The 27,659-nt window shown below is 32.6% G+C and overlaps 2 protein-coding genes across 2 annotated transcripts; one reads left to right on the top strand and one right to left on the bottom strand.

Annotated features, from left to right (window-relative positions):
• Positions 1-541: 541 nt before the first annotated feature.
• Positions 542-9,910, bottom strand: LOC120184886 (transcription factor IBH1-like 1). Its single transcript, XM_039189248.1, has 3 exons — positions 9,904-9,910; positions 1,491-1,500; positions 542-1,243 (listed from the first exon to the last, which is right to left on the bottom strand). Exon 3 carries the CDS (start codon positions 1,240-1,242, stop codon positions 694-696), a length of 549 nt encoding a protein of 182 aa, XP_039045179.1. The 5' UTR covers position 1,243; positions 1,491-1,500; positions 9,904-9,910; the 3' UTR covers positions 542-693.
• A 1,553-nt stretch (positions 9,911-11,463) lies between these two features.
• LOC120184891 lies at positions 11,464-12,258 on the top strand. Its single transcript, XM_039189252.1, has 3 exons — positions 11,464-11,487; positions 11,631-11,776; positions 12,117-12,258. The coding sequence occupies exons 1-3, from the start codon at positions 11,464-11,466 to the stop codon at positions 12,256-12,258; spliced, it is 312 nt and encodes a 103-aa protein (XP_039045183.1).
• The last annotated feature ends 15,401 nt before the right edge of the window (positions 12,259-27,659 follow it).

Raw genomic sequence — 27,659 nt, 5'->3', positions numbered from 1 at the left:
TTTTTTGTACCTTCACTTCTATATTTTTGTGAGACTAAAATTGAATTAAAATTTTGAGGGTCAAAATATAATTTTACCATTAAGAGATTGTACTTTATTTTGTGGCCAGGATTCTTGTGTTGCACCAGCATTGGCACTGCCCAGCAGAACGGGATAAACTAATATCAAAATCGCTCCATTGAAAGTGGATTGGTTCGAAATCTATCAAAGCATACTCAGTAATACAAGACAAGCATTCATTTATAGTTTGCACCCGATCTCTTCCCAAATGCACGCCAAACATCAATCGATTGAATATGTATCAAAATTGTTATTGTTTGTAATTTACACTTATTCATGATACTAATAAGAGCAACTGAAAGTGACATACTACTTTTTTCCACACCATGTTCTTTTTTCACTCATTTATGTTTTTGTTTATAAATATATTTCACGTGTCTGCCGATAATCAAACCAACCTCAGTATTATTTTAAGAAGAAAAAGGTGAATCCATGTAAATATAATAACTACTGATCAAAGATTGGAATCAAACCCTTCATCTGTAAATGGATGCTTCAGCTTTTCCAGCTTCCATTTTCCTTTCATTTAGACAAACGGGTCCAAACAGAAAAGAAAAGAACAAAGGAAATGAAGATGTACTGAAAAAAGAAAAACAAATGACAATTCACCATTGATGCTCTTGTAGTTATGGTTCACTCACTAGCTGTGACAAAAGCACTGGCAAGACTTCGCATTACATCAACTTGAACTCTGAGAGATGTGATATAATCTAGAGTTTCCTCAATCAAACAGATTTCATTCATAAATTCCCCTCCTGGTATTAGACTTTTCAAAACCTGTGTTCTTTTCCTCACCAGATGTTTCGCAATGGAGCTTGGGGTTGATGCGACATATTTTCTTCTTCTTCTTCTTCGTATCCGGTAACTCCTTTTCACGATCTTCTTGCACACTGATGCCCGTTTCGTCGGCGCCTTGTTCTCCACGGCAGGCCTGTCGGAATCCGAACCCAATATTTGTTCCACTAGGTAGCTGTCGGAGCCGTCATTGGAAGCGTTGGAAATGAGGGAACGACTCCAACAAGTTGTGCCGTTCCTAGCAGACGCCATTGCTATATCAGCTGACAACTTTATGGCCTTTTTCCTCTCCAAAATGCTCATATTCTTCTCTGAAAAGCTGCATCTTTGGAGACCCATTACCCATTTCTTGAGAAACTCTTGCTTGAGTGAGCTATGAGGACGCATCCTACAAAGAAGCAGAAGAAATTATACAGTTTCTCCTGATTCTTATATATCGAACTAAAATGGACAATAATTCCCTTGAAGTTTAAGAGTAAAAGTGGAGCTCGGGTTTCAAAGAAGGCAATGGCATTTGCAGGCACCATAAAAACTAAGTGCATAAAGTGCTACTTAGTACTACATAAGCTTTAGTTTAGGGGTTACATAATGATAAACTACTAAAATACCAGTTGTAAACTAAAGCCAGTACTTACCTTGCTTGAGCTTCTTCTATGGAAATAGAACAAAAAAGTAGTTTAAAAATGAAATTATTCTTGAGCTGAGAGAAGCATCAGAAACTGAGTTTCAGAGAGTGAAACAGATCCAAGAAAGTGAATCAGATTCAAGAGATAGAGGGAGAAATGTACATAAACTTCATTTCTTTGCTCAAAGGAAAAGAAGTGGTCCTAAGAGGGGAAGACAAAGCACCCGCAACTGATGCAAGCACATGGAATTCATGCCCCACCCCATAAACCTAGGGGATCTATTTACCCCCCCTCTTTTTTTGTTCTTATTATTATTGGAATTTTTAGCGCATAATGATAAGTATAAATGGTCCCTTGAATCTTAATTTTATGTAATGTAATGCAAAGTCATCATTTCTAGCACCTATAAATATGAACAAAAAATCCAAATCGGACTCATCATTTCATGAACGCCTCCCTCTCTTCCCAGCTATCTATATTAATAGGGACGAATTCATCATATTTTATGTTAAAAATGATAATTTTAAAAGGATATGAACTTATAAAAGTTTAGGGAATGAAAACAAATTATCAATAAAAAAATATAAAGAAAACATCTAAAATATATGATAATTTAAATTTTTTAAAAAATACGACTGTCATTGTCCGCGGCCTCTCATTGATATTATCAAACAAAAGTTTTAAAAGGACTAGGCAATGAAGAAAAGAAACTAAGCACTTAAGCCTCTTGCCCATCTCCTCTCCCTCCCACATGGTCTCCGCATGCGACTCATTCCTTTGAATCATTACATCTATACATATACATTATATCCCCTTAAATCTTAGTACCTACATATAACTAGGTCTCTTTTAATGTTCCTTTGCATATACACTCTTAAGATATTTGGGTATTTATTTTTTGCTTTCGTATAAAAAGATTACTAAAAATATAAAATTTAAAATTATGACCTTGGGTGTAATAAGTATCTTAATTTAATAACTCTTTGAATTTATTACTTCCCCCTTAATTTATTGTGTTTTTTCTCCTTTTCAGAATCTCGCATTCAATAAATATTTATTCATATAGACAAGGATTATGGGGTGTAGAACCATGTTGAATAAATTGTTACTTTAAGCGATGGATGTTCAGTTCAGGAGAAAATGAGAGGGTTATTAAAGAGTGGCGCAGGGCGCACGCTTGCTTGCATGCCTGCCGGCCTCCTCCCTATCATTTTCCATGCAACCCCTAACCATTTAAGTTTTCAATAATAATTTTCTTGAATAAAAGACTCCGACTTCATTAAATATTGAACATTGGGAAATACAAATGAACAAAAGCGTAAGGGTTTGAAAATTTATCAGGGAAAAATATTCTGAAAGAATGAATTTAATTGAACATTTATGAATTCAGTCTATTAAATTATTATATTAATAAAAAAATATTTTTTATTAATTAATCACTTTTAACGTTAATTGACAAATTGTCTTAAATAATAAAAATAATCTCTCGAATCTTCTTCACCTTATTTCCTAGGTGTGTCTCTTTGAGTTAGGATTGCATGAGGGTACAATTTCGTGGATTCCGCAACGCATCCGCTTCAATTGGAGTAGGGATGGATATAAGTTTAGTGGGTAGTGAGCGGGTGTGGATGTAAAAAGTCATACCCGCAGTGAGTAGTGGGTAGGTGATGGATTTGAGACCTTACCCGCATCCGCCTGTCCCACAACCGTCCGCCCACTAATTACCCACGTATAAATTTTAGACCATTATGAATTAGGTTAATTACCCTATTCATACACGAAGTATATCAAATACTCAGTTTCATACATAATGTTTTAAAATTATCGATTTCATACATGATGTTTTTTGCGGTTAACTGGTTCACCTTTTTTCGTCACGGAAAATGACGTGAAACCCTGTGACCACTTACAAAATAACATGTGGCACTTTATAAAAATATTATGTGATTGTTGTTTTGAGACTTTAATTATATATTTTATTATGGTGTTTTATATATTAAGACTTTAGTTTATTTTAAAATCTATGTTAATCCTTAAATCAGATAATCTTTAGTTTATTTTATTATACTTCTTAAAGGACGTGTTTGTTTTATATTTCGCTGTTTTTGTAATTTGTAAGGTAACTGTCATGTGCGTATGGGCAAGTATAGTCGGATACAGATAAATAGGTGATAGGTATCTAATTGGATAGAGAGTTTGGGTGTATATTTGAGAATGTACATGTGTGGACGGGTGTAGATTTAAAAAATTTACTTATCATAGGTGGTGGGTAGATAGTAGTTATAAAAATATTAGGTGAGTATGAAAATGAGGGAAGAGGGAAGAGGTATCCGCACCGCCCCATCCCACCCATCTACCATCCCTACTTTGAGTTGTTTCTTCAGTTTCATCTTCTCTCTCATTTTCTAGGAAGTTCCAAAATTGGCTCAAAGGTTTCCATTTAATATTTTCAACCTGGAATAAGAGGGAACTTATTTGTCTTGGATATGGCCATTGAAGGTAAATAAATGTTGTTTTATCTATCTGCTTCTTGCCTAATTTTTTCTTTCATTCGACTTTTTAAGTTATGAATTATGAAGTGTTATAGTTTAGGGTAAATTACTTGAGTGATCATCCAACTATGGGGTTGGTATCAAAATGATCATCATTTTTAAAATTGCGTTAATATGACCACTGAACTATTTAATTGGTTTCAATATAGCTACCCAACGTTTGTATTTAACGGAAATGCTTGTGTGGCAGTTAAAAAATTGGAATAATTACATATTTGATTATCAATATTTATACATTCAGTCATTTTGGTCCTTGTTTTAATTTTATTTAATAAATTAACCATCCAATCAAGAGATGACACATGTCACCGTTAGATTAAATAATATTTTCTTTAATGCATAAAAGTGAGGGAGATCCTTCATGGTGACTATAAAAGGGCCACCCCTGCAAGATGAAGAACACAATTAGTGTAACACCCTAAACCTGGTTGGGTCTAAAGTGCTACATTGGGATACTGAAGCAACCCTTGATTCTCAAAACCTGTTCATTTTCTTTTCAAAACATATTGAATGGTACCCGAAATTGAAATATGTGACAATTATAAAAAGCACTTTTATAAATCAGAGTTCTGTCACACACTTTAAAAAAAATAATACAACTCAAAGTTATAAAATCTGAATACAATAATAAGGGCCTTTCCATGAGTATACCTCTATTAGATCTATGACCTCAATACTGCTGACAATGTGCATTTCCTAAATGCGACACGTGATTCACTAGTGCACATTATTTAAATGCGACACTGATACTATTATGCATTATTTGAATGCGACCCTGAAACTGCTATTCATTATCTTAATACGATATTGACATTATTGTGCATTATTTGAATACGACGCTAACACTACTGTGCATTATATGAATGTGACACTTTGCTAGTATTAGGTCTCACATAGCCATCAAATACTAGATAACTAAGGGAACCCGGTAGTCACATAACATCGGTAAAATTCCCAGTAAGCTGCTAAATGATCTCTTGGTCTCACAATCATGTAGATCATGGAGGAGAAACCTGATGATCACATAGCATCAATACAATTACTGCTCAACTAAAACGTTGGCTCGGTCTCACACAATCTTCAAGCCAAGCTCTAAGGATATATTTTGTATAGGACTGATGTAACTGTACATGCATGAATGAGGACTCAAGGCCATAAAACACTGACTATTCCCCACGATGGCAACTTAGGGAGCATAGATAAAAACTATTGACAATACCCCACTAAAGAAATTGAGGTAGCATCGCCACACAGTAACATAGCTCAACATACTAAAGTAAGGTCATTCCCTCACTAGATGTTATCTCGCTTGTCCACTAATCTAAAAAGTAATGCAAGGGTTTATTAGTCTTTTAAGCTGTTATATTCTAGTCATGTAACACTAAAGGACGTTTTAGTAATTTTTGCCTCTAAGGAGGTCTTTATGCATTTTATGATTTTACGAAGTTTACGGTGTCTAATGTTTGCTGGTTGTAGTACTTGCTAGCCCTATACCTGACTCGAGTTCATTTCTTGGGAGGTACACTCAAATCATTCTTACCGCATTTCCCTCAATTCACCCTTCAATTGGTGGGACGATTTGCACGTCCTTGGTTCATATAAATTTTCATAATACATGATTCCTATATTCTATAATTTGATTAGCTTATCATACTGCTTGTCAATACATTATTTGCAACGATCCGTCTTTCATAGCTACTCGATACGTGCTCGACTGAAGATACTTGGATGTATTATGCCTAATATGATTACTTCGATCGTAACCCACTTCTAAGCATGATTCTATGCACCTTTAGCCATTTAAGTTCCTCACAGACTAAGTTCTATCATTACGAGTTATATTTAACTCTTACATGCATTAATGAAGTCGAATCTAACCATCCAAATTGAGTAGTATCGATACTCTACATGCAATATCGATACTCCTGGGTCAAGTATCGATACCCCTCTAAGTATCAATACCAAAAATGGCTTATGCTTAACTAAAATTTCTCCCAATATCGACACTGTTACCTTCAGTATTGATGTCAGGGCTGCAGTATGGATACTCCTCCTTATAGTAGCGATACTCACTTGTAAAATGCCCAAAAATATCCCAATTCATCCAGTATCTATACTCGAACCCATAACTTCCTTGTTTAAGCTCGAAAAATGCACAAAAAGCATCCCAAAGGTCTTAGTTTGGTTCATAGTCATGTGCTAAAGCTTTAGGAAGTTACTTAGGGTCATAAAGTGGCATGAAAACACATGTTTTACTCTAAAAAGCTCAAATACTCAAATCCTAACAAATCACTATGCTTATGAAAGCCTTAACACCACAAAGGATTAGAAATGCACTACATTGCTGTTAGAACCAAAATGAAACTCCTTTTCCTAGCTATCACTCTCCTCTAAGGCTTGGATGATAAACCCCTTACTTTCTCTAGTAAAACATGAGATACCAAGCTTGAACCTTTAATACAAGGTTGCTTGATGGATTAAGGATGAATTCGAAGCTTAAAAAAAGTATGAAATGGCTCAAAGGGCTCACCTTTAGTTATTACACTTGGAGAAGAATGAGGAGAAGGAAATGAGAAAGGATGAAATGAAGAAGAGAAGAAGATCAAATGAGACATAATAGCTCTCATATTTTTTAAAATGGGAAAATTATACTATTGGTCCCTCCTCATCTTTTCATCGTGCAAAAACCCCCTTTTGATCAAATGGGCCACCCAATTCACAATTCACAATTCACAACCAACTAAGCCCACACTCAGCCCAACAACTTAAAATATGAACTCCATGAGGTCTACATACTTCTTGGATAAACCCGAAACTACTAGGCTAGAATTTGGGGTGTTACGGTTAGTTTAGTAGAAAAAAAATTGAAATGAAAGAAACACTTATCTCCAGCTTTGTGTATTTTGCTTAACTACAAGCATAATTATTAATGTGCACATGCCTTACAAGTCATTTTAATGTATAACTCCATGTATTTTGTTCAACAACTCTAAAGCCATAGTATTAATTAAATGGGTGGTAACATAGCTTATAAAATGGTTCTTAAAACAAAGTAGACATAGCATTAATAGTAAAGACTTTTAAATATTACTATTAATATGATAATATCGCTACCGTAAACAACAGATCTTGAGCTGACTATATTCTATGAACATTTGGCTTATGACAAGATCCTACTCGATCAGATCATATATTTTATTTCAAAAATTTAGGTTCAAATTAAATCAAGTTGATTGTTTTAAGAATTGAGTTGAGTCGAGTAAGTTCAAGTTTGAATTTAAGGCAAAAAATCTGACTTAACCCGATATAATATTAAAGTTATTTCTTATCCGATTGAGTTGGATATGGTTTTAATCTTAAAAATTAGGTCAAATTTCAAGTCGAATAGGACCTTTCTAAATATGGGTTACATCAAATACAGATAAAAAATATTTATTTTTTAAATTAAATATAGGTGAGTAAAAAATATTATCCAATCCAACTCATAGCCATACCTATATGTAATTGCTTTGCTCCTGGCTTAGTACATCCTCCCATACACAGGGATTAGGTTCCATGCAGCTTCATAAGTTATTATCACCTTCATTTATAGAAAACACGCTTAACATCTATTTAGAAAACTTAAATAGTCTTATAATCGTTTATATCGTAGTTATAAAAAGTAAAAATAATTTATTTAAAAAAATAAATTCAAGCAATTTACTTTTTTTTATTGTCACTTTTTCAATGACAAGTTAAATAATAAAAGTTAGCCATAAAATTTCATCCGTATAGATAATATGAATAGTAATTTTTTAACTTAGATAATGAGCTTTGTTTTTATCCAACAAATATAAATATTCATTCAATTTATAACCATAAATCAAGATATTGATTCACAAAGAATGAAACACTAAATATTAACGTTAATAAGCCGCTTTTTTACTCCTCATCTCTTTTCTTCCTTTTTCTTCTTCACAATTTGTGTCAATTTTACTTATCAATCCAACTTTTTCTTCTCTAATTTTGTTTAACCGGCAGCGACATCGGTTTTGATGTTGGTTGCCGCCCACCGATTATATTTTTTTTTTAGTTTTTAATAAGAATAATTATTTCTTTGTGACATGTTCTCTTCCTTTAATGCACATTTATCTCTGCCTTTATGTCACATTTTTCTCTTCCTTTTGGTAGTTTATGGTTTTTGCCATTATTTTCATTTATCTTTTTTTCTCAGGGTTGGATTTGATATCGCCATGACTGATCAAGATATCACTTATTTGTTATCATGCTGATCTCCCCTATTTTGGACCCTCAAATTGATTTGGATACACGTTTTGTGTTGGTAGATAGTTTTCTCACGTCCGTTGACTTTGATTTGTGATTTGTGATTTGTCAATGGAATTCAGTAGCTTCATTCCCTTTTGTGGCTCGTTTGCCAATGTAATCAAATTTGTTCATAACTTTATTTTGTTCGATCATTGATTAGATTTTTTAATATTTTCTTTTCTCTTTTTGGTCCTTGTGTGATCTAGGTAGCTAGTTTTTGGGCCAATAGTTATAAGAAAATGTCCTAATTATAGTTTAGTTAACGTTTACGATTATGCTTGTAATTCTTCATTGTAAGTCTGGATATTTTATATTTTTAATAAAACTAGCGGCTTTTTATCGAAAAAATATTAACGTTAATATTTTTTAAATTCAAATACCACATCAAAATATTAGAATTAAAAAAATATTAAGAAAAAATTAATATAAAAATAAAAAATTTATTCTCAATAATTTGAGATGACGAGACTATGATGTCACTTGATAGAATCATAAATAAACTTATATAGATTAAATATATGAAGATCTTCTATACCAAATATCAAGAACACAAATACTAGATGCAGAAGTATTTTTTTTTATTAATCTGAGTAAGTAAAAGGCAGTATCTGTTCAAAGATAACTCTCATCAATATGAAATTGAATGCTCACACCCTTATCATTTAGTGGCGGATGCACTAAGCCCCCATAGGGGCCAAGTGCATCCCCATTATTTTGGAAAAATGTTTAAATTTAGCTTAATGAGTTAAGAAAAAAATAAAAAATTACAATTTTTGCACACCCCATTATTTTTAAGAAAAGAAAATTAAATTTTTAGACCCCCATTATTAAATTTCTAGATCCGCCATTGTTATCATTCCTGGTGCTCAAACCTAGAACCTCAAGAAATAATAACAATTCTTTTACTACCAAAATCGCTAGATTCATACTGCATAAATATACTTGAATTCATTGATACATTAAAATTCTTAAGTTATTTTTTGTTTTGATCTTCCAAAAAAATTAGATTTCCTCTTCTTGTTAATCTCTTTAATGGTGTGGGGAGAAACACAAGTTATAACATATATCATGGGGATCACCCTTCTGTATTTAATCGATTATTAAATCAATTTTAAGTATTTATAATTTTGTCTCTCATCAAATTATAAATGCAACTTATGATATCTATATTTTATTTACATGGAGCTTTAAACATATGATACATGCAACATAATTGATCATTTAATTTTAAATACAACTTATGATCCACACTCTATTTTTATTACACTTTAAATTCATATTGTTACAAATATAACAATCTGAGACCAAAACTAAAAAAGAAAAATAGAATTTTATTAATAAATAAAAAGTATAGTTTAGAAAAAAAACTAGAATGACGACAGATTAACGATCTGAAAACTAGTTGAGGTCTGTAACTACACAATTTCCTTAAATTTTTGCCACTCTTTGATGCTCGAGATCTATGGTCGTCTGTCTCCCAAGATGAAATAATGAGATGATCAGCGTATAATAGCAAAACTATAGAGATCACGAACTATATCTTGCCTGAGGCTATCACCAAAAACTAGAGAAGAAGAAAAAAGTCTTTGAGTTGTGTTTAACCCTGGGAAAAGAATTAAAAAATATATTCTGAAAAGTAATGTCATTAACAAGAATCCGAATAAATTCGGAAGTAATCAAATAATAAAATATATCCCGAAAAGTAGAGTCATTAATGTGTATCTGAATAAATTCGAAAGTAATCAGTTAATACCGCATTTAAAAGAATATATTCTTGAACTACAAGACATATCATATTAATATTTGAATTAAATGAAATCATATAATGAATTTTTAATTCAAAATATTCAAAAAAAATATTTCAGATTTAAAGAATTTATTAATTCATAGATTGACAAGATTGGATTTGCATCACTTCGCACTGACACGAAAAGTACAATCTCAACATAAGTCATTCAATAATTAATAAGTGAGTTAGTGTATTTAAACTAGATGTATGTTATTTTAAGTATCAATTTCTCATTCATCACACAATTCTCATTTATCACCGTAGGATATGAGTTTTTTCATTTTTTTTACATAACACAATTCAGATGTATCTTATTTTAAGCATCAATTTTACATTCATCACTCAACCGTTTTGAACATTCATGAAGTAGAATATGAATCACTAAATTCATTATTCGATTCTCCACCTTTACCCTTAGAAAATATGTCACAAAATTTCTAGTTTATTACATTTTTCGAACACATGACATATGTAACATAAATGGTCATTTAATTTTGTATTATATTTTATAATGATAATATACAGTAACAAAGAAAATATTATAACATAATATATATATATTTAAAAATATAATAATAACTAAAATTTATATGAATACGCATTTCTTTAAAAAATAAATTTATACAGAAAAACATCACCCAAAATACACCACAAATTTAAGGTTTTTAAAGAGATTTTTCACTGGACTGTAATCAAAAATTTTTAACATGGGATGGGCAAGCCTAGACCTGCATTGCTCTTGTCATATATATATATATATATATATATATATATATTTGAAAAATAAATAACATTCCAAGCATTAGATTATTGGATTTTTTGTTTAAAAAAGATTATTGAATTTTGAAATATATTTGTACCAAGTTTTTAATTTATATGATATTCGTACATTAATGATATAAATTTTTTTTTGGAAGATAATGCATATTGAACATTTTTAGTTATTCAAAACTTAATAAGTATTGTTTAGATAAAAAAAAATTGATGTAAATAATACAAATCTGAATGTAATAGTGTGTGAATGTGAATTCAAGAAAACAGAATCTTTAACTTTTCCCTACAATATCTCAACACCTTTTTCTTTTCTCTCCAACGAAATCCGTAGGTTAAGCATAAAATGGAACGAGGTAAAAACTTGACACACACACACACACACACAGAACTATCCCAAAAATATTTTCATAAAAAACATAGTAGGCCTTGGTACCTTGTCATGCACTCACCACTACTTTACTAGCTCAGCTATAAGTTTGTTTGAAGCAATATTTAAGCAAAGTCTCTATCTTTCCTTTCAAGTCTTCAATGGCGGATAAAGCCAATCCTACACCAATGGAGGATGAAGACAACTAATCAGTTCAGGGTTCCAAGAAGAACATCTTGAAGCTTTTACGAGTGAAACACGTGACGAGCATCTTATCTTTGGGGTCATTCATTTTGTCTCTTCCAATTCTCGCCTCCGTCACCTGGTTGCTGTACAGTGGCTCATCAAGTTGCCCCGTGCAGATCGGGATCAGTATCGGGCTGATCTTCGTCTTCTTGATTTGCAATGGCGCGCTCTTCTTGAGAACCCGGTTGCCCATGGTGGGGATCATTGTCAATTCGACGACGATGGTTGGAACAACATCAAAGGCTGCATTTATTGCGTTCATGTCTGCCAAGATTTAGCCGCCTCAATCGGACCGGTCAATTCATACGATTTCGACAAGAAGAAATTATCACCTGCGGAGGTACATAATCAGTTTTACTTAATATAGCTAACATAATTAACACTAATTATCATGTATTGACGTGTCATTTTTTTTTTTGAAAGACGGGCGTTGCATACCACGGAAGAGTGCCACATGCAATATGTAAATATTACTTTCTGGCAAAAAAATGATAATGGAACGATTCATCGGGATATGCCGATTGTGATGCATGGAATAACGAAAGGGACGTTTTGTGCTACAATTGCCGGAGCTGTAAAGAAGGTACATCTAAGCATTGCAGAACAAATGGTCAAAGCTTGGGGATATTTTTAATTTCCATGGCGGTGTTTCTTATCGCTTCTCATCTGACTCTATGCCTTGCAACAATGTGGGAACTCCGCTGTACATCTTTACTCATTTTGGTTTTGGTCTTTGATCCTTAGGGTTTTATTTGGTTAAATAACTTTGTTTTTAATGCTATCCATTTCTTAAGTTCTAGAGCAATGTAGTCAATGCTTTGATTTCTTTTCAGAATTTTACTTTTAGACTTACCTATTTTGTTTCGATTCTGATAGATATCGATATTCGTATGGTTTTGGTGTATGCTTTTAGGTTATAATATTACATTACCCATATTTTGTTAATTTTTTTACGATGGTAACTAAATTTTATTAATAAAAAATAAAAAAAAAATCAAAACTAGAACACAAATAAACATAGAAGAAAAATAGGGACAATAGTCTTAAAAGAACTTGTAAAAACAAAAATATTAAACCCAAAGACAATATTATCTTAAGAATGAAGATCAACATTAAAAGAACTGGTCTTTGTGTGAGCACGGAAAAACTACGAAGGTATGCGTAAAATGACAAAAAGCATAAGGATCATGCTAGAAAAGCATGCCATAAGGATAAACATTCTTATTCAAAATTGATAAAAATTCAAGAAAAGAAAAAACAAAGGACATATTAAAAAAAAATAAGAGCAATAATAATTATTGGGTGGTCAACAACTAATATTAAATTGTTGTCACCCTGACTAAACAAAAATTGAAGGAAAAAAAAAGAATGAAGACACAAAAATATTGAAGTAATTATTAAATAATTTAAATATTATTTATTTATTTAATAATATATTATTTATTTTATATTCTATTAAATAATTTTAAATATTTTATTATAATATATTGTTTATTTTAAAAATGGAATCATTTAAATTATAATAAAATTTTCCAATGTAAAAAAGAAACAACATAGTTTAAACTAAACGAGCGTTGGTCTGTTTTCTAGCCCGTACCTTTTCTTCATCGATTAGATCTCATTTCCTCTTTTGGTTGAGTAAACGAATGAAGTCCAATGTTAGAAAAAAACATCGCGCATTAATCCGATAATGATATATAAAAATAATAATGAATAAATATTATTATAAAATTAAAGATATAGAACGAGCATGGTTTTCAGAACCGGATCGGTTAGTGTATCGGTCATGCTATCGGTTCACTGGTTCAACCGGTCGAACCGGTCCGACCGGTCGGAAGAATCGGACGACGTCATAATTATTTAAAAAATTAAATAAAAATACCAAAAATATTTAATAAAAAATAAATTTTTATATCACAATTCATATTCAAAGCAAGTCATAAGATATATAAGTTAAAAACCATAAAATCAAGTGAAACAAAATGATTCAAATTAACTACAACATAATATTTAAGGTAAAACATATTAAATAATAAATATAATTATATAACTATAATTAAAAAATTAAATTTGGGGCTAAAAAAATCATAACAAAATGATATTGTTTGCTATAATTTTTAAAAAAAAAACAATCCCACATGGCTAAGAAACATAGAAGATCATCCAAACTAACATCTATAAATAATAGAGGTAATTTGACATTCAAAATCATGGAGCCTTTTGGTAAGCATTGAGTGAACTATTCTTTCACTTCAATCAAGCTCGAATTTTAGGCTTCAATCGAGCTTCTAATTTTTTTTTGAGTTCAAGCTTTTTCGAGTTCAAGTTTCAATATTATATTTCAAGTTCGAGTTAAACTTCATAATTTTTAGCTCGTGAGTTTGAATCGAGTTGAACTTACTTTTAAATTTTTCAAGTTCGAGTCGAGCTCAGCAATACTCGAGTTCAACTTGGCTCGTTTAATAAATGACGTCGTTTGGTTTGTTTTTTTTAAAAAAAACCAAAATTGGCGGTTTTTTTCTGTCCGGTTTGAACGGTTCAACGGTTCCGGTCGGTTCACTAGTAGCGGTTCAACCGGTCTAGATTGAACCGGACTAGACAACGGTTCCCGGTTGAACTGGTTGAACCGACCGGTCCGGTCTGGTTTTCAAAACAATGAGAACGAGTGTATTGTATTAAGATTGTTGACAGATGTAACAATCTAAGACGAAATCGAACCTAAGAAAATCAAATAAAAGTTAAACTTCATAAAGTAAATCAAAATTAAATAGAAAGAAAATACTCTTTTTATTTTGATAAATTGAGATCAGAATAAGTTGAGACATATCGCTACACAGTTTCCTTAAGATATTTTCGGTCACTCCTTTGGTGCTCGAGTTCGTTGGTTGTCTGTCTCCCAAGATACAACAACTTATGATCAGTTACAGTAGCACATATGTAGAGATCACGAACGATCCTTGCCTTTGACTATAACCGGAAAACTATGAAGAAAAATAATATTTTCTAAGGAGATAAAATATTTTTCAAGAGAAGAAAAGTTCTTGAATTTTGAGTTGTTTGAACTAGTCTTTAACCTAGCAGGTTAACTCACTATTTATAGTATATTTTTTAGATAGATTTAATTCAACCAGATATATTTTAGTATTCAACATTGAACATATAATAATATATTTTAATTTGAAATATTCAAAAGATAAAACTTCTTTTACCATTCAAACTTAAATAGATATAATTTTAATTTGAAATATACAAAAGTGTATAATTATGTTTAATATTCGAAGTTAAAAATATAACAAATACCTTTTCAAATTGACATATTCAAAGAGTAACTATCTTACTAATATTCAAATTAAATAATATATTTAATTTACAATAGTTAAAAGGAATATGAATTTAATATAAATATTAAATCCATCAATTAAATTCACTCTTTTTCCAACAATCCCCCACATGAATGAAATTGACGATTTAATTATAAAAAAAATTGACACGATGTAGTGATAGCCTCTAGGATTGATAGTTGCATAGGATAGGTAGGTGTCTTCCTTTGAACCTTCCATTGTGACAATATATTTACTTTACTTGCTAAACAGTAGATGTGATGTCCTTGAATTGTTATGTTGTTTGTGTAAACGATGACATACTTCACACAACTATCCATCTTACAAGAATTTAGTTCTCTTGGGGTATGTACTTAAAGCCATGTACATCTGCCTGGTTCAACAATAGTTTGAAAGAACTATGCCCAATAGTCTCCTTGAAGCGACCCCACTTCACTCTCACATAAGTGACTTATGTTGTTCGACTCACCACAACATAGAATAATGGTCATTAAAAGCTTTTTACTTAGCCTATATTGCTTTGATCACTGTTTACATCATACGAACGGACTTGGGATATAAAACCCCCTACAGTGACCATAAACGTGTTATGCAATTAGGTTGTCACTTTGAACCTAGATCTTGGTGACAATTGTCGTTTTGATGTCAAAATAAATTCATTCTTCTCAATTAATAAATAAAGCAAAATACATAGTAAAGAGAAGTAAGAGTCGATCCTCAAGGACTTAAAAAATTCCAAATTTTTGTTTGAATGGTTTAAACCAGGCGATAAGTAGTAAAAAAGAGTTTTGGTAAAAAGAAATTAAATAATAAAAAGAGATTTAAAGAAAAATAAAGAAAATAAAAATTGAACGTTGAAAATGAATATGGTAAAACAACCTCAAGCCTCGCTTTGACTCAATTTCCTTCGAATCTTCAAATTAGATTTTCCCTTCGGGATTCACGTCGGTTACTTTATCTACAAGGGCAATCCTTGTAACTCTATTTTGTATACCGAATACCCAAGGCAATATTTGATTCCAGCTTCGGAAATTGATATGATAAACATCAATTGTCGTAGATCAATAACCGTTTAGGTTCGTGAAGACCGACTCGGATTGTAGTTTCAATAATTACTAATTTCGATCTCAATTCCCTCTTGGCAAGGCTATCTTGCCAAGTGTGTTCCCAGGAAGTCGAATGTGCTTTCAATAAGTTGATCCTTCCTCCCACACATTTAATAGCAACAACATCTTGACCAAAGTCAATCTCGGATTTTGAAAACTGTGTTGATTTTGAAAAATAACCGCCTAGATTAAGAGAGATATTCCAAAGTTATTTAAGGTGCTTTTCAATTATCACGTTTGAATTGAGTCATTGCTTCAGCTCTCGACTTATGAGAAAATTAGCTAAGCATAACAAAAGTCATACTTAGCATTTTTAAAAACATAACTTAAAATAAGAGAAAAGTGAAAACTTGAAAAATAAAAGAGATAACTTTTATAAAACTAGAAAGGAGAAGAAGAATAAATTCTGAGTTCTGTCTTTAGGCTTACCCCAAGAGGGTATTTATAGCCTCTAAAAACCTAGAGATAAACAAAGAAATTAAAATAAAAATAATCCTAAAGATAATTCCAAATGTTTTCTAAATTCAAACTTTAAAATTTAAAAATAAGTCTCCTAATATAACTCTGCCCGTTCACCTTCCATAAGGCACGTACTAGATCTTCTAGAAAACTACTGCTGACTGAACCTTCTAGAATCTGTCACATCATGTCATGCCCATAGTCATGCCCATGTCTCCATCCGTGACCAAATAATAAAAAAGGTAGAATGCACCCTTTTACTATTAAATCTGGAAAGAATACCCTGCATGAAAAGAAACATAACACAACCAAATCAGAAGTAATAAATCCATAAGGTCGAAGATTTAACAAGCAAATAATATCGATTCAGAACACTCATCATATTCCCCACTTATCTCATACTTGTCCTCAAGTATGATATAATCAAATCAGTCAAAAATTTAATTTACCTTTAATTGTCAAGTTTCACATTCAAGGAAGTAAAATAGAGACCACAATAATTATTTAAGTCGAGACACCAATCAATTGAACATACCAATTGGAACAAGTTAAATGCAATTGTAACATCCATTCATTCATTAATCTCAATACCCATAATTCAACACCTTACTGGGATTCACTCAAACCACTCAATGTGTTTGGGGCATAGAAATGATGTCACAACCGACACAATATTATCATAAGCCTGCAAGTAAATCAAATCTCCACTACTAATAAGACAAGATGCATAAATCAGGGTATTTTATTGATTGTAAGGGGGCTTAGGTAAAGGTGGGGAAAAAGGCTAATAATATGGTTAAAATTTAAGGCAAGGAACTAAGAAGTTCAACTTCATCAAACATTACGCACAACAAGATAAAAGACAAACCATTAAACAACAACTTTCCTTTGGAACTGAATTTTATTTTTTTTCGTATTTTTGTTTTTGTTTGGTTTTTTCACTTTTTCTCATGTTTTTTTAAGGCAAGGAACTAAGAAGTTCAACTTCATCAAACATTACGCACACAAGATAAAGACAAACCATTAAACAACAACTTTCCTTTCGAACTGAATTTGATTTTTTTTCGTATTTTTGTTTTTGTTTTGTTTTTTCACTTTTTCTCATGTTTTTTCTCCTTTTTTCTAAACTTTTCTTTTAAACTGTTGCTATTTTTTTATAAAACTAAAGAAGAACTTTTTCTTTTGCATATGATTTTCTTTTCTAACACCACAAAAATTCTTCTGTTCATGGAGCATACATCGAATTAACTGTTCACTTACCCTGAAAAATGTAGAAAAGAGTTATAAAATTAAAAGGCTCGGGTTTATGAATACGGTGAAAAAAAAAAGAATGAAAATAGGCTCAAAAGTGGTTAACTAGGGGAAATGCATGGGTAGCCAATTTTAGTGTGTAAAACGGAGTGGTTAATCCTAAAGTGCCCAAATCATTTTTAATCATCATGTTCATGTGTAATCTCGACAGTATTTAAAATACAAGTTCTAGAATACCAATGTCAAATTCGACACACTCAATCCAACAAAATGAGAGCAAAATGATAAGCTTGTAAAGGCTCAAATCTCACCAAATTATTTTCATGCATTGAGCTAATAATATTTCTTCCAAAAAAATCATGGAATATCACAAGAAATCTAAGTTGATCACAATTCATGCTATTCACTATCAAGAATATCCTAACATAAACAATTATTGTTCCCAAACAATCATGGCATTCAAAAAATATTCAACAAGACAAAGGAATTCAATGAATTTTTTCGCAAATCCAATCAACACATACTAGCATCAAAATATAGATATAAGCAAAGAGAAATTCAACCTAGACTCTACTCCCCCTCACTTAAAGCGTTTTTCCCCAAAACGTAAAATTAAAGTACCAGAGAAGGAATATAGTACTCCCCGAATTTACTGTTGACCACGACCGTGATGGGAGGCGCTAGGATGATGAAGTGGGATGCCCAGTTTGATGCCATGAATAGGAAACATTATAGGTGGTGTCTTCGGTGGAAAATCAACATCGAAATCCTTTGTAAAACCATAAATCGTATGGTACATTAGTAACAGTTGAACGTAAATAGGATTAGAATTTACCTCCGAGGTATTGTCCGATGCCTCCAAAGTCATGGAACACGTCGGGAAGATCAGTTGTTGTGGACGAGATGATAAAGTAGCCATGATTGGCATGGACTGAAATGATGGAGACGGTGAGTACGGAGGAGATTGATGACGAACAGTGCTCAATTCGGGGTAAAGAGAGGCGGTGGGTGCGAACGCCGAATGTGGGCAGAGAGTTGGGTGTGTGGCCTCGTACTTGAGTCGGGCGAGGTGCGGGTGATGGCGAAAGGGAGTCTAAATCGCTCAGGATGGCAACAAAAGTCAGAGCGTTGAGGCAGTGACGTCCCCCAAGGACGGTTGGTGGTGCAATATTTTGTTGGTTCCTTATGCGAACCATTGTTGAGAGTAGCAGCGAGTAAAAGTACGGTGGTAGTTATTTTAGAAAAGGTGGTTTACACGGTGGAGACAAGGCTCGTCGGTTTGGGTTTAGCCAGCGAAAGGTGAATCGGGGATGGAGAGTTATTATGGGGAAGAAGAATGAGTTTGGTTTAAATTGAAGGGCACGTGGGGGTAGTTTAATTTAAGTAAATTAGGGTTTAAAACTTGAAATAGATAAGGACAGATAGGATAGGTGGGGCTCGTGGTCAACAAAAAAATAAGAAAGGGAAGAGATAGGGTGAAAGGGCTTCGGTAGGTATATGCTTTAAATTGGGGGCAAAAGGTTAAATAGGTCTTACTAACATGTATCGACCTACTAATAGAGATGCTAACGTGCGCCGTTTAATGAAATGGTGCACATGGTGCTGGAAAAAATTGTTCCGCTGCTCAGCGCGAAAGGTGCTGCTGCTCAGGGACCGAATTCTGTCACTGTTCGAATATAAATTTGCAAATCTACCTCGTTTAAGGTCGATCGAAAACATTTGGCTCCTGAAAAATAAAAGAAATAATTAAAATATATTTATTTAACCGAAATAAAATAAAATAAAAATGCAACGGAATTAAAAACAATGGTTGCTTCCCACAAAGCGCTTTTGTTTAACATCGTTAGCTCGACGACTTGGTTCAAACTACAGGTTCTAAGGGAAATACTTCATCCACTTCATACACTTTTTCCATCTAAGAATTTCCTTATGAGAAATTCTACAATCGTATAATTATTTTATTTTCTCATTGTAGAATTTGGCATTCTCATAGGATTTTATGCGTATCTTTTCTAGCTTTGAAAGTTTATCCGAAATAATCGGTGAAGTAGTATTTTCTCCTAAAAAGAAACTCTTTATGTTTTTCGACATTTGTTTCAGTTCTATCTCATATTCCTGAAAAACAGAACACAAAACTTTAAACTTAGAAAAAAATCAATTTTAAATCGGCACAATCTGAAAATATTTTTTTTCAATATATTGATTTCCTCATCATGATCTGCTAACTCCTTGCTTAGATCAAAACAAAAATCGGTTTCTAAAAACTCATTTTCCAAAGGATCAATAATACCGACATAATTTATGCTTGCCACTTTGTCTGGGTGTTTCATTTTCTTATATACATCAAATTTAATGATTTCACCATCAAACTCCATGTTTAAAATCGCGCTTCTTACGTCAATTTTTGTGTGCGATGTGCTTAGGTAGGGACGCCCCAATAGAACATCGGAAGAAGTACTGGTGCGATCATTCTCCATGTTAATTACATAAAAATCAGCGGGAAATATTAAATCATTTACCTCTACCAGCACATTTTCCAAGAGTCCTTCCGGGTAAATGACAGATCTGTCGGCAATTTCAATTGATTTTTTTGTATCCGTCAAGGGATCATTAGTAACATATTGTAAATAGAGAGTATTACATTATTAGAGGCACCAAGGTCACACATGGCTCACTTTATCCTAACTTTACCAAATTTATAGGGTATTGCAAACATACCATGGTCTTTAAATTTTGGTGGCAACTTTTTTTAGAATACAACTAAGACATGTTCTCCTAGTTTACCTTCTCGTTCGGTAAGTTTTCTCTTTGTTTACAAAGGTCCTAAAAACTGGCATATCTTGGACCCTTTCGGATAACCTCAAGGAGAGGTATATTGATTTCCACCTTCAGAAATACGTATAGTATTTCCTTTTCCTCAGCTTGTTTATCTCTTTTTTACGAACCTTGATGGAAAAAGGTAGTGGCACGTCATAGGGGATGGCGTTGGATCCGTTTGTACTTCGTCACTCTATATTGGGATCCTGAATCAACAATCTTCTTTTCTTTTTGGATTGCTTTATCTTTTGTAATAGGTGGCGCAACTACTGTACCACTTCGAAGAGTGATGGCACTAACAATCTCTCTTGGATTTACCTCAGGTTGAGACGAAAGTTTACCTTGTGATTCCAAATGTCCTACGGTCTGAGCTAGTTGGCTCATCTGGTTGTCCATATCTTGTAAGTGGGCTTCAATACGAATCTGGAACTTTTTCTGAGAAAGTGCTAATCTTTCAACAATTGACTCTAATGATGTCTTCTCCAGCTGTTGGGGTGGTGGTAGTGGCCTTGGTTGATAAGCTTGATTCGGCCTTGAGTTTTGAGTGTAACTGAAATTTGGATGATCCCTCCATCCTGGGTAATAAGTATTGTTGTAGGGATTATAAGCCCTCTGGGGAGGTCCTGGAAAGTTCTCTACTACATTAACTTGAGTTGTTGTGTCATTTTAAATCAGTGGACAAGCGTCTGTTGGATGATCAGGTAATGCACATATTCCACATAATCTGTTTGGTTCTATCTTTGCTGAACAAGAGTGTTGACTACTTCAATTAATTTATCTATCTTATTTTCTAAAGAAGATGAACTTATCTCATGAACCTTTCGAGGAGGTTCATTAGTTGGGTAGAATTATTGGGAATTTGCGGCCATTGTGGAAATTAAATCACTAGCCTCAGTAGGAGTCATGTTCACCAAAGCTCCTCCGCTGGCAGCATCGATCATCTTCATTTCTAGGGGAGTTAATCCTTCATAAAAATATTGAATGAGTGTTTGTTTGGTTAACCCATGTTGTGGGAAAATAGCAAATAATTTTTTAAATCTCTCCCAGTAGTCATAGAGTGACTCTCCATCCAGTTGTTTGATTCCAAGTATTCTTCTTCATAACTTACATGCTTTCACCGTAGGGGAAAACCTATCAAGAAAAAGGTGAGTCATTTGAACCCATGTAGAAATAGAATTTGGGGGTAGATAAAGTAACCATTCCTTAACCGAATTGACTAAGGAAAAAGGAAAAGCTCTAAGTTTGATTTGATCCTCAGTTACTCCTTGTGGTCTCATGCTGGAGCAGACCATATGAAATTTCATGAGATGTTTTTGTGGATTCTCGTTTGGTAATCCAAAGAAGGTAGGGAGGAGAGGAATAAGGCCAATTTTTAACTTGTATGGAGTTTCACCTTGGGGAAAATCAATGCACAAAGGCTCTTATTTAGAAGGAGTTGCGGCTAACTCTCTGATAGTGAGATCGACCATTGGATTTGGTTATGTATTAATGGATTCACTTGAATTCGATTCTAGATTTGATTACGGGTCTAACTGTTGTCTCATTCTTTCCTGAAGCATCTGTGTGTAAAGTCTCCTAGCTCTGGCTTCGATTTCCAGCTTGTACTCCACTAATTCGGTGGGGTTTGTCTTGGTCATATATCAAAACCAAACAAAAATTAGTAACTTTGACGAAGTCCCCGACAACGGCTCCAATTTGATAACTGTCGTTTTGATGTCAAAATAAATTCCCTCTTCTCAATTAATAAATAAAGGAAATACGTAGTAAAGAGAAGTAAGGGTCGATCCTCAGGGACTTAGAAAATTCCAAATTTCTATTTGAATGGTTTAAACCAGGCGATATGTAGTAACAGAAAGGGGATTTTAGTAAAAAGAGATTAAATAATAAAAAGCAATTTAAAAAAATAAAGAAAATAAAAATTGAAGGTTGAAAATGAATATGGTAAAATAGCCTCAAGCCTCGCTTTGACTTAATTTCCTTTGGATCATCGAATTAGATTTTCCCTTCGAGATTCACATCGGATACTTTGTCTACAAGGGTAATTATCGCGACTCTATTTTGTGTATCGAATACCCAAGGCAATCTTTGATTCTGGCTTCAGAAACTGATCTGATCAACATTAATTATAGTAGATCGATAACTGTTTAAGTTCGTGAATACCGACTTGGATTGTTGTTTCAATAACTAATAATTCCGATCTCAATTCCCTCTTGGCAATATCTCGCCAAGTGTGTTCCCAGGAATTCGAATGTGCTTTCAATAAGCCGATCCTTCCTCTCACACATTTAATTGCAGCAACATCTTGACCAAAGTCAATCTTTGATTTTGAAAAATGTATTGATTTTGAAAAATAAGCGTAGAGATTGAGAGAGATATTCCGAAGTTATTAAGGTGCTTTTCAATTCTCACATTGGAATTGAGTCATCGCTTCAACTCTCGGCTTATGAAGTTATTAAGGTGCTTTTCAATTCTCACATTGGAATTGAGTCATCGCTTCAACTCTCGGCTTATTAGAAAATTAGCTAAGCATGACAAAAGTCATACTAGCATTTTTAAAAACAAACTTAAAAAAGAGAAAAATGAAAACTTGAAACTTAAAAGAGAGAACTTTTATAAAACTAGAAAGAAGAAGAATAAATTGAGTTGTGTCTTTAGGCTTACCCCAAGAGGGTATTTATAACCTCTAAAAACCTAGAGATAAACAAAGAAAGTAAAATAAAAATCCTAAAGATAATTCCAAATGTTTTCTAAATTCAAACTTTAAAATTTAAAATAAGTCTCCTAATATAACTATGCTCATCCACCTCTTAAAAGTTGTTGACTATATCTTCTAGAAAACTGCTGCTGACTGAACCTTCTAGAAACTACAACGTCAGACCGTGTCTTGCCCAGACTCATGCTTGTGTCTTCAGCCATGACCAAATAATAAAAAAAATGCAGAATGCACGTGTTTTACTATTAAATATGGATAGTAAGACCCTGTACGAAAATAAGCATAACACACCAAATCAACAACAATAAATCCATAAGATCGAAGATTTAACAAGCAAATAATATTGATTCAGAACACTCATCTTGGGTTCTTCAGTCAACAGGGTAGGATTTCCTTCACTTAACACCTTTAAATTTCATAGGTTTTTAGTCACATTCCTTTAGATGTTTTTCTCAACTGATCTTGATATAACCCTTGGTTAGCGGATCCATGATGTTATCCTTTGATTTTACAAAATCAACATAGATAACTCAATTTGAGATCATTTGTCTATGATATTATATTGACAATGCATATGTCTCAACTTACCATTATACTTGCTAGTCATATTAAAAGCATATGTGGGCACACATTTAGCCATAAAGAATATCCTCAAAGAATTACAAAGCTATTCAGTATTCTCCAGACTTATCTAGAGCTTCAACATAGATTTCACTATGAATATGATTTTAACCGTTTTCTTAAGATTTTCATGACACAACTTTCATTCCAGTGTGAAACAATTCCTTATGTAGTCGATATATTGAATATCAAATTCCAACTAGAATCAACCAATCCTTCTAATAGTATAGTAAATGAAAATACAACCCATTGCTTAGGACCTATTTTCATTTTTTTTTGGTAATATAGCCATTACCTTCTCAAGACACCCCCACATTTTCAAGTGTTTGTATGACACATGTTTTCAACCTTTTTCATAATTCAGTGGTGTCTTATCCTTTTTCGTTTCTTGGGAGACCTTAATTAAAAATGTAATTAGTTGACAGAACAACTTCTCTCCCCCCACATGTTCTGTGATAAATCAGAACTTCTTAGCATTGCGTTCATTGTTTCCTTTAAGGTTCATTCTTCCGCTTTGCTAACTCCATTTATTTTTTGGAGAGTATAATTATGTCACTTCATGAATAATATCATGTTGTGCATATCCTTCTTATAATCTTAATCTATTTATTAAGTTGGTTTTCAACTTTATGTTAGAAAACAAATTCTCTATAACATCACTTTTTCTCTTTTAACAAATACACATAGCAATACTTTGCTATCAGTGAATATAATAAAAATATTTATTCTCCCTTGTCTATACCATTATACGAATTTAAGAACTTGATCACTAGTAATTCATTAGTACCAACATATTCCATTTCGTAATATCCAAGATTATCCATAATTCTTTTATCCTCCTTATGGATACTATATACCTATAATTATCCGATAATACATTCAAGATGTTTTCCAATATAGGAAGTCATATACTTCCAACTTTAGTGAATTGGTAATATAGGAAGTCATAATACTTCCAAACTTTAGTGAATTGGTAACACCATTTACCTATCCTCTCTAATGATAGGAGGATCATCAGATATTCGATCAAATTTAAGATGACCAATAAAACAACATCTTATATTGTCATATCTTGAAATTCTATGCATAATTTTTTTTCAAGTTTCTCGATCTGGCTTAAAACCATCAACATCATTGAATTTAATTCAAAGATTAAATAGGAACCAACTTTCCAAATCACAAATTAGGTGAATGGTTGAGATTACCATTATTCCATTTTAGTTAAACTAAAATTTCTTTAAATGTATTGTTCTAAATTAACCAAATATCGTTGGTTTCATTAAAACAAATCTCATACGCTAACCTCCAAAATGATGCATTATAATCCTTGCGCGCTAACCCTTATGTTTGTGTAAATCGATAAGAGGTTTGCAACAAAGTTGTTACACCATTATTAATGTCCCTTGTATTGCGTATACACACGAATGAAATGCGACCACAACAATTTCAAACCATTCTCATGTTTTTTATACCAACAGAATTGAAATCCCGATCAATTCAGAACTGGAATTAACAGTAATTCCAATAAACAGAAAATTGATTTTCATTTGTTTTGATTTTGTATCGAACATAATCAATATTCTGAAACAAAACCAGTAATCACAGTTATTTTCACGACAATTTCTATTAACATATTTGTCCACTTTGAGTTTAGCAACCTATTAAGACGACATGATATATCCCGAAACAAATTTTTGCTATCTAGTTTTTCCGTGATATCCGAACCGTTTCATATTAAGAAAGGTAGAAGAGAGAGTTCTCAATCGTTTCAGATTAAAGGGAGATATTCAAATTTCACCTACCTAATTGACTTCATCATTGTCAACCAAAACTTGAATTCTTGATCATTAACTTCATCATTGTTAATCGAACTTAAACCTTAAAGATTCAAGGTGCGCCTCCATAAAGTGCACAACCACAAAGATCTTGCAAAGATTTTGAAATCCAATTATTTGAATCCCTACACATAAATAAGTGGAACCATGTCTCACATTAGAAATTGAATTCAAAAATATTCCATAAAGAATTTTGAAATTCATAAATTCAAAATTGTAGGAAACTTATCTTTGGCATAATTTCCTCTTGATTTTGCCTAATAGGGACAAATGGGGCAAGCACATGAGATTGTAAAACTAGTTAGTTTCTACTTCTGTTGATGATGTTCAATGATGATCATGATATTCTTAGATGGAATAGTCAAGTAGATGAATCTAGTTTAGGCCAGTTGCTTGGAAATTGAACTCTAACAATGAGATTTTCTAACCTTTAACAAACATCGGGACTATAACAGGTTTTCCTCAACCAATTTAAGAAATGGAATTTGTATACCCATAATATTATTATTATATGTGTATACAATAAAGCTGATCTATTCCGCTAAAGCAATTGGTTATAGAGGAAACTCGAAAGCCCTGACTTTATGAATAGATTACATTCAAACCATGACATTGATCGGGTACTTGGCAATTCGGTGTTTGCTCCACTATGGTTGTCAAATCGAATACTTTGTAACGACATGAATCCCTCAGCTAGCCAAACAAAGGCAATTATAATATATATGTACAATAAAATTGAATTCAGCTAGCCAAACAATGGCAAATTAAGTTGAAATTACTAAATAAAGAGTTTCGGTGAATATGGACTAAGGGATTGAGGAACACCTGTATAGTCAAATCACGAGCACTCATAAATCTCATTTTAGATTGATATTTTTGCACTACCTTGACTAGTTAAGTATACAAAGCTTGAACAAATGGAAGATTTTAGATAACTGAAATAGAAGTGTTCTAAAGAGTCTAGCAATTGACTATGCTAGTTGATTTATTTTGTTCACCTCCGATCAAAATGTTATACCAAGAAATAGGGGAATGCCATGACCTTCACGATGACAGAATCGATGAAACAAACCTTAGAATTTAGGTAGCCTACCTCAAAACCAACCTGTCGATCTTGATATTTGTCAAAGATTTGCAACTATCAAAGATTAAAAGAATAGTGATTCTTTTGATATCAACGAACTTCTGTTTTATGATTTGTTTCAATTGTTAAACCTAGAATGAGGCAATATTTTTCAAAATTCCTTTTGATATTTTCAAAATTTTGAAAATCAAAGGAAGAAAAACATTTTCAAACAGATATTCTCTCTGAAAGCATATCTTAGAATTTAACAAATATCTCTCCGAAGCTCATGATCGAAGCTGGGGCAAAGGAAGCTGAATTTTGGTCCCATACCCGATAGCTCCGACAAAATTCAAAAAGTTAAAGGTACATTAGAATTTTTGAAGATTGATATTCAATCAGAGTATCATTAGTTAAATATTAAGAGTAAGATATTTTGAAGATCATTTCATAACCCATATAGATTATGAGTTTATAGTGATGCCATCTAGACTAATAATTTTCCAGCAAATTATAGATTTAATGAATGAAATGTTTTAATTATAAATAGATTATTTTCTTGGTCGTGTTTATAGATGATATTTTGATTTATTTTAAGATTAAAAAGGAGCACGACGCACATCTTCGCATTGTATTTCAAACATTGCGGCATCAAAAGATGTATGTTAAGTTGTCAAAATGCTAATTCTGGTTGTCAAAATTTTCTTGGGATTAATTGGCGGTTATCGGGAATTTGTGAAGAATTTCTCGATGATTAATTTTATGTTTACAAAGTTGCTTAGAAATGATGTACCAATTCTTTTGACTGAAAAATGACAAGAAATTTAGATACACTTAAGAAAATTTTGACTGAAACATCAGTATTAGTGCAGTCAAAATCAGGTAAAGAGTATGTTATTTGTAATGATGTGTTCCTTAATGGGTTGGGATGTTTTGATG

The sequence above is a fragment of the Hibiscus syriacus genome, unplaced genomic scaffold (genome assembly GCF_006381635.1).
Source record: "Hibiscus syriacus cultivar Baekdansim isolate YM2019G1 unplaced genomic scaffold, ASM638163v2 tig00112965_pilon, whole genome shotgun sequence".
In the NCBI taxonomy this organism is placed as follows: domain Eukaryota; kingdom Viridiplantae; phylum Streptophyta; class Magnoliopsida; order Malvales; family Malvaceae; genus Hibiscus; species Hibiscus syriacus.
Note: the sequence above shows the minus strand (reverse complement) of the source record. Positions and strands in the feature narration are given on the sequence as shown.